Genomic DNA, 8,053 nt, shown 5'->3' with positions numbered 1-8,053 from the left:
TGCCTCTGCCTCCCAAGTGCTGGGATTAAAGGCTTGCGCCACCACGCCCGGCTGTACGTTCACTTTTTATGGAACAAAAGAAACAATTATGTGACCCCCCAATATTATTGCTATTGTTTATGATTTTTCCAATTCAAAATACTGCCTGTTCAGTTGGTGAAGTATAATGGTAGCCGAGGTCTACGGTCTCAGTCCTGCGAGCTGGTCACAAAGCTAGAAGTGTGAGACTAGCCTGAGCTATATGAGACCCTTTCTCAAAAATATAAACAGTGGTTCTAGAAGACCCTTTCAAATTAAGCCAAACAAAGAAAACACTACCAAGAACTGGGAATGTAGCTCAGTGATATGTTAACACACCTTGTTGGACGCGGATGAGGTCCTTAGGTAGAACCCTAATTTGTTTGTACTGCACACTTTGTAGTACCTAAGGGCACTACGGAACAAAAAGTGTAGGTAGTACCTGAAGCACCATTTTATTTTTGTGTATGAAAAATTAAAGCATGAGTCGCTGACGGTTTTAATGAGTTAGATATTTTTTTTTCTGTTACTTCACAGTGGCCTTTTGCGGTTTTATCTTTCTGAAAGCCAGCTTTACGTAAAAGGTCAACTGCCAAGTTTCAAAAGTCTGGAAGGTCCGGAGGTGTAATCCTGTTTAAAAAACCAAGTTATTTCAAACTTCTGTATCCTTTCAGCTTTAATTTTTGTTACTGTAACCATGAGCAAAGACATCTGCAGACGGTTTCGCAAGCTCCTATATAAAAAGTTGCTTAATGTTACAAGCCAATGATTCTTGGGAGGGATGGGTTTCTCTGCAGCAGCGCTGGTCCCGTGTCTGGGCGGTGAAAAGGGTGGCCTGGTCCCGACCACTTTCCCAAGCAGGCGGGGAATCTAGGCGTCCGGAAACGGTCAGGGGCGGGCCGTAGGGCAGACAGGCATAGGGACTTTGGCCTCCAGAAACCGCTTGGCATGGAAACTAACCGGGTTCTCTTGTGTTTCCCCAGAGCCACGCCTGACCGCAGGGAGAAGCGGCCCCATCCTCCCCCCGACGCCTCCGGCGGCCGGCCTCCCGCCCTCCATTGCGCCTGCGCACTAAGCTGACTGCGCGGGCGCCGCTTCCCGGCTCCGCATTCCTCCCCCTTCGGAACTCCGCGCGCCTGCGCGCCGGCTGGGAGGCCCTCGGCGTCGGGACGGGAGGACGCGCGCGCGGCCGCGGCCAGGGGGCGGTGGCCAGGCGGCGGGAGGCGGGCCGCGCGCGCCGGTGGGAAGCGTCCGGCAGCCACAGCGCCGGCTCCGTCGTAGTCGCGGCCGCCCGGGTCTCGCTCGCCCCTCCTCCCGCTCCCCCGCCCGCCGCCGCCCGCGCGCATGCGCCGCCGGAGCGCGAGGGTCGGCTTCGGGTGTTTGGTGGCGGCAGAGCGGAGCTGCGAGGCCCGAGAGTCAGAACCTGGGGGAGAGGGATGGTCTCTGCACCGGGGGGAGCCGGAGGAGCCGCCGCCGCTGCCGACGCCACCGCCGCAGCCGCCGCCGCCGCCGCCCCGGCGCCCGCCTCCCTGCGCTGACGGCCGCGTACGAAGCCGGCGAGGGGGAGCCAGCCACCGCGGTCGCCGGCACACCGCCCAGCATGGTCCGGGAAACCAGGCACCTCTGGGTGGGAAACTTACCGGAGAACGTGCGGGAAGAGAAGATCATCGAGCATTTCAAACGGTGAGTGACACGAGGCCCGGGGCCGCGCTGGCACCTCGGGCGCCTCTCCGGCCCGTTGCTGGCCACCGGCAGAGCGGCGACGCGCGGCTGGCTCCGGCGCTCTGGGCGGGCGGCTGCTGTGCGGCCACCGAGGGAGCGGGAGCGCTGGGGGGTTGCGGGATCGCCTCTTTGCGCGCCGCCTCGCAGTCCAGCGCGATCGGCCGGGGCCCCGAACGCCCGCAGAGCCGGGGCTGTGCGCCTGGCATCGTGCGGCACCGGGAGGTGGCAGGCACCCGGAGCAGTGGCCGCTCTCCGGAGATTCGTGCAGCCGCGGATGCTTCAGCTCTCTGTGCGGCTGGGCGGAGCGGGCTGCCTGGCACTCGGCGGCGGCTAAATGGGCTGCCCGTGTCCCGGAGCTCGCGGGGAAGGGAGCACGAACGCCAAGGCGCTGCGGATGCATTCCCGCGCCGCGCTGGTGACCGAGCGGTTTTTTTTTTTTTTTTTTTTTTTTTTTTTTTTTTTTTTTTTTTACAATAGATCCTTTACCCGGAATTCGTTAGTGAAGTAGTCAAAAAGTGCAAATCTTTCGCGATTAGGTGTGACTTTTCGGTTTCTCTAAATACTTTTTGCTTGTGGAAGGAAAAGAAAAAGTAAATGTTGCTTTTCATACGCGTTGGTAGCATTTAGCGCTTATTTGGTCCCAGAAACGCGTGTCCGGGTGGTAACTGGTAGAGGCCTCAGCATGCAACCCCGCTTACAATGAGAATTTATTCACACTTTCGCACATTGAGAAAGAACATAGCAGATCTGCGATCGCCTGTGGAAATTCACTTCTCCTGATATCCAGTACCCTGGAAGGTTCCAAGTGGGGCGTACTCTGAATTCCCATTATCCCTATCCAGTGGGTGCTGGGAATATAATTAGGAGAAGGAACGTCCTCATTAGAGTCAACCTGGGAAAATGGGTTGTGTCGCCCGGTCTAGAACGTCTTTGGTGAGGCCTGGGAAGCGTGCGCGCCTTCCTTTCTCTGTCTCTCTCTCTGTCTCTCTCTCTGATGGAGGGCCATTGATTCTGTTGGCCGTTGCTCTGACCGGGGTATTAAATCTTCGCCTCCGGGGCGCGCGTGTGCGCGTGCCCGCGTGTGAAAAGGAGCTGGGCTTAGGCCATTCATAACCTGCCGGGATGTCCTCCGCAGGCCTGGGGGAGGTGCGCGCTGCCTGGGACTCCGGGTGTTTACTACGTCGTGCCTGAGACACGGGAGAGGGGGAGGTCCGCGGGAGGGGGGGGGGTCCGGAGATGGAGTGTTGGCCGGGGTGCCCGGGCATGAAAAGGGACTGCAGCAGCTGGAGCGCCAGCGGATGGGAACTTTCTCTGCCGGTGCCGCTCCACCCCTCGACCCGGGTCTCTGCCCTCTAGTAGCACATCCACAGCGCGGAGGAGATAGCACTCCGCTTTCTTAGGGTTTGGAAACCCTCTGCGCTGTTCCCCCTTTAATCGCCCAGTGGCTCTTCCCTGGGTCTCTGCATGGGAAATTGATACGCACCCGACGTGCAAACACGTGCATTGCCTCATTCGCTCTGCTCCTGTGTTGGGTGGTCAGACTTGACATTTTACATCGTGCAGATTTCCGAGGCACGGCTGGCCTCAGACCTGGAGTTTGACCCCCTGTGCAAGCCGAGGGAGAGGGAAAGCAGCGAGGGAGGAGGTTGGGCGCAGTCCTGGGAGGCTTGGAAGCGTGGTGCCGCGGTCCGGCTGGTGTGAATGACTCTCTAAGATGGCGGCCAGGACCCACTTTATGTGGGAATCTGCGGAGCCGCTCCGAATGCACGGGAGGGCGGGCGGGCGGGCGGGCGGAGGCTCGCAGGAGGGCTCACCGGCACACTGCAGACCCCGCGGTTGCAGCAGCGCTTTATCTGTTGTAGAGAGAGCAAAAGCAGATGCTCTTGGTAAAAAGATTCTTTGAAGCCTCTGCAGACGTGTGTCCCCAAAACTCCTGCATCGTAAAAGCGACAGTTCTCACTTTGAGACGAATGGATTTTATTTGGTTAGTACACCTTTAATGGGAGCAGAGCATGAGAAGGTAACAGAAAGTTACCCCCCCCCTTCACCCTTGACCCTGGAATTCCCAGTTCTCACCCCCTCCCACCCCCAAGCAGGTACTCACAGGTTCTGGTTTGTTGCTTATCTTTCTGCCTACAAAAATGTTCTTGCCGGTCCAGTTGTGGAGCTAAGTATAGATCTCTTTCTCCGTATAGTGGAATGTGTTTTGTTAAATATGTAATCGCTGTGAGGAAGGAAAAATAGAATTTGAACCATTTAAACGAAAGGGATGGAAAGGCACTAAAATGACAAGGAAACTTAATGGCGTTCAGCCTCTGCCCTGTAGACCTCAGAACGTGAACTCCAAGATGCCCGTGTTAAACTGAACTGGAGTGCCTTTCCTACCTACCCTTTTCCCTAGCTGATTACAACATTAACTAATAACTGTTCTACAGGATTACGAGGTGTACACTGGGAATACATTACATAAAACGCTTCAAAGACGAATGTTCTTTTAACAGTGGTTAGGCTTTTGCAGTAGGTATTTGGATTAAAAGGACAACAAAAAAAAACCCGCGGAGGCGAAATCAGACAGCTGTGGAGGCAGAGATAAAGCCCCCCCCCCTCGATTGCTCGGGTTCTGACCAGTGCTTTCACTGCACAGCAGATGGAGGAAGGGTGCTGATCCACCCCCCATTCCCCCCAGTGCCGAAGAAAGGCAGCCCAAGAACATGGAGTATTTTTAAAAATTGGCTGTACCTTCTTGCATATAATAAGTCTTCTGTGTTCGTTTTCTTTACAGCTTTCCATATGTTGAATTAAGAAAATTAAATGACTGTTTCTGAATAGGGATTTAGTTAACAAAGATCCATTACAGGGCCACAATGGAGAAAGTCCTTTCTTTCTTTTGTGTGATAGTGGGGCTAAGGGGCTGGAGGGGGCACCACACAATTGGCTGCTGTCTGGTAGAGCGAGGTGTGTGCCAGGGTGCCTGGAATTCGAGTTAACAAACGGGATAGAATCCCTCAAAGACTAACCCTTCTCTCCGTCTTCCTTTCAGGGTTAAGTGCATCGCAGTGGCTTTTCCTTGACCACCCCTCAGTGATACATTGCAGATAGGATAAATATTATGTAGTTAGTGACTGCCTAGGGGAAGTCTTTTTAAAACATTGTCAAAAGAATGAAACTGCTTAAAAACCTTTTTTATCGAGACAAGGTTTCTTTGGAAAAAAAAAATGTTTATTTTAGCACAGTGGTTTTCTAGTTAAAAGCCATCACGTATACCCAGCTATCTTTTTGGTCACAAAAATCAGATAATAGGACAGCTCCTTCATCCTTGTGCGTGCACTCACTGAGGATGTTCGGAGGCCGTCATTGCCATATCCTGTCTTTACTTGAGTCCAGGTTATTTCTATGACATTACCTCTAGGTTTTTTTTTTGTTTTTTGTTTTTTGTTTTTTTTTTTTTTGGTTTTTCAAGACAGGGTCTCTCTGTGTAGCCCTGGCTGTCCTGGAACTCACTCTGTAGACCAGGCTGGCCTCGAACTCAGAAATCCGCCTGCCTCTGCCTCCCGAGTGCTGGGATTAAAGGCGTGCGCCACCACGCCCGGCTATCTCTAGTTTTGAATACTGTGATTCTGAATATCTAATTTAATGATGGACTTCTTTTTTGAATATTTTAAAATTTCAGGAAAGTTTAGTTATTTTTGAAATAGCGTTAAAATTAATATAGAGTGCTTAAAATGTATTTTAATTTCTGAAAAAGAAAATGTCTGTGGCAGACTGTGGGAAGACACAGGGGTCCTTTCAAGGAACATCTCCATCTGTGTTGGAGAAGGGACCTTCCTGGCCACCTTTGTTTCAGCCTCCGGGTTGCTTGGGCCTCTCCTGTTCAGTATGCTTAGGAAGAGGTTTCAGGCTGGGTTGATGAGATATTTTTAGCCCTGTTAACACTGAAACTTTGGATATTTTATGTAGAATGCTATAAAGATAGTGGTGCCATGGTGTGCCTTAGCCCAGTCCTTGGAGAGGCTGAGGCAGGTGGACTCTTGAGTTCAAGGCCAGCCTGGTCTACAGAGCCAAGTTCCAGGATAGTCAAGGCTATACAGTGAGACAGACACGAAGGCAGCAAGCTTTTCTGCTTTTCTGGGTTGCTTCCACCTCTCACTTTCTCTTAGTTTTCATTTTTTTAATTTTGATTTTTGAGTCGTACACCAGGCTGCCACAGTAGTCACGGGGTTGACTATAGCCTAGGTTGGTTTCTCTCCCGGCCAGCGAGGTTCTGGGTCTACAGGCCTGACCCTTTACTTTACTTTGTAAAAGTATTTAAAGTATTTCACTAAGACACCGAACGTCCGGCTGGGGATTATCTATTTCCTTCCTATTATTTCTACTCCCCCTCTCTATTTCAGCCGAGGATGGAGCCCAGAGCCCCACAGATGGCGGGCTCCTGCTGTTGGCTCCTTGGGTTTATTAACCTCTAGCACCCAGGAAAGCAGCACTGGGTTGAGCCGTAGTCAGCCATTCCAGTGTTTAGAATGATCTACAAAACTTGCATGGTAACAGAAGTTGAACTACTAGCTTTAGCTCTGGAGTGAATTTTATTGTACTCTTTTGTGTGTGCAGGGGTGTTATCTGCACCACATCTATGTCAGGTATACATGGAGGCCAGAAGAGGACGAAGATCCCCCGGGACTGGAGTTAGGAATGGTTGTGAGCCACCGTGTGGTTGCTGAGAACTGAACTCCAGTGCTCTGGAAGAGCAGCTAGTGCTGGGCCATTTCTTCCCTCCCAGCTTGGGATTTATTGACTTATTATTTTTTTGAGTGATACGTAGGCAGTTTTCAGTGTGTGGAAACGAGCTTTGCAGATTTCAGATCGCCCCCCCCCCCATATGTTCCTGTCCACTAAGTTACAGATGGAGAGTGTCAGGGCTGGGTGTGGCTCTGAGCCGCTTTACCTTAGTCCTGGATACCTTGCAGAGGCAAGCAGATCTCTGTGAGCTCCAGGCCAGGCAGGGCTGCTGCATAGGGAGTCTCTGCCTTAAAAAAAAAATTAAAAAACAGAGGGGGGTGTGCGTCTAATTTACAGTAGAATGACTAAAATCCTAACTTAAGTACAGTGAACTTTTTTGAGACAGGGCCTCTTTCCATGTACCCTAGGTTGGCCCTGGTACTTGATACATAGACCAGGCTGGCCTTGAAGGCAGAGGGATTGGATTCCCCTCTTGCCTCTCTCTCACAGATGCTGGGGTCAAGCCACCATTCGGGGTTGTTTTATTTTTGAGACAGGTCCTCCCTAATCTTAGTCCAGCCTCGAATTTGCTAGAATTCTTGATCTTTAAGCATCTACCTTCTGAGAGCTGGGATCATAGCATGACCTATCAGGCTGAGTTTACGTGGTGGGCAGCAAACCTAGGGCTTCATGCATGGTAGGGAAGCAGTCTATTAAATCGGAGCTGCCTTTCTGACTTGCGTATTTGGATTTGATTATTTATGATATTAAGTATAGAAAACTCATGTTTAAGCATAGCAAACCATGCTTGTTTTTGAGAGTCTCGCTGTGTGGACCCAGGCTGGGTTTGAATGGAGACCCCTTTCCCCAGCCTCCCTCCTGCATGCTGGTGCGTGTTGGGATTGCAGTTTTCCAGCTTGTGGATTTTCATATTTTAGGGAGTTAGAACATTCATAGTGAATTCTAGAAACTCCATGTAGTTCCAGGTCTATGTAGAGAGACCCTGCCTCCAAACAAAGAGAACTAGGTTGGAGGTGGTGTAGTCTCCCCCTTGGTGTCTGACGGGTGTTTTGTGGGAGATTCCCTGGAACTGTCCTGGCACTCTCTCTCTCTTTTTTTTTTTTTTTTTTAAGAGAATGCTATGCACTGTTAACTGCTGACCCATCTCTCCAGCCGCAGAAATCAAGATTTTAAGTGCTCAGAACTGTGACTTTTTTTTTTTCAGAGCTGAGATGTATATCATTTGTACATGCATGTTTAATCATGAACATGCTATGTGTTCATTTACATTTGTATGTGCTCATATGAACTCACAGCAGATGTGCAGCGGTCAGGACGGCCTGCGGCTCTTCCCTCTTACCATGGGAATTGAACTTAGGTCATGTAGCAAGCACCTTTTTTCACTGAGTGGTTGCTCCAGTAACCATATGAGTTTACACTGAGTTGACCTGTTCAGTTAATCAGAATTTTCACTCTATTATTAATTATTAGTATTACAGCCAGGCAGTGGTGGCGCACGCCTTTAATCCCAGCACTTGGGAGGCAGAGGCAGGCGGATTTCTGAGTTCGAGGCCAGCCTGGTCTACAGAGTTAGTTTCAG

At 51.1% G+C, this 8,053-nt stretch overlaps 1 protein-coding gene across 1 annotated transcript in view; it reads left to right on the top strand.

Annotated features, from left to right (window-relative positions):
- Nucleotides 1-1,273: 1,273 nt before the first annotated feature.
- Spen (spen family transcriptional repressor) overlaps nt 1,274-8,053 on the top strand; it is a 66,943-nt gene continuing 60,163 nt past the window's right edge. The window contains exon 1 of the mRNA XM_021201313.2: nt 1,274-1,701. Within this exon, the coding sequence (XP_021056972.1) occupies nt 1,619-1,701 (83 nt within the window). The 5' untranslated portion in view covers nt 1,274-1,618. The remainder of the gene's footprint in view (nt 1,702-8,053) is intronic.

The sequence above is a fragment of the Mus pahari genome, chromosome 6 (assembly GCF_900095145.1).
Source record: "Mus pahari chromosome 6, PAHARI_EIJ_v1.1, whole genome shotgun sequence".
In the NCBI taxonomy this organism is placed as follows: domain Eukaryota; kingdom Metazoa; phylum Chordata; class Mammalia; order Rodentia; family Muridae; genus Mus; species Mus pahari.
Note: the sequence above shows the minus strand (reverse complement) of the source record. Positions and strands in the feature narration are given on the sequence as shown.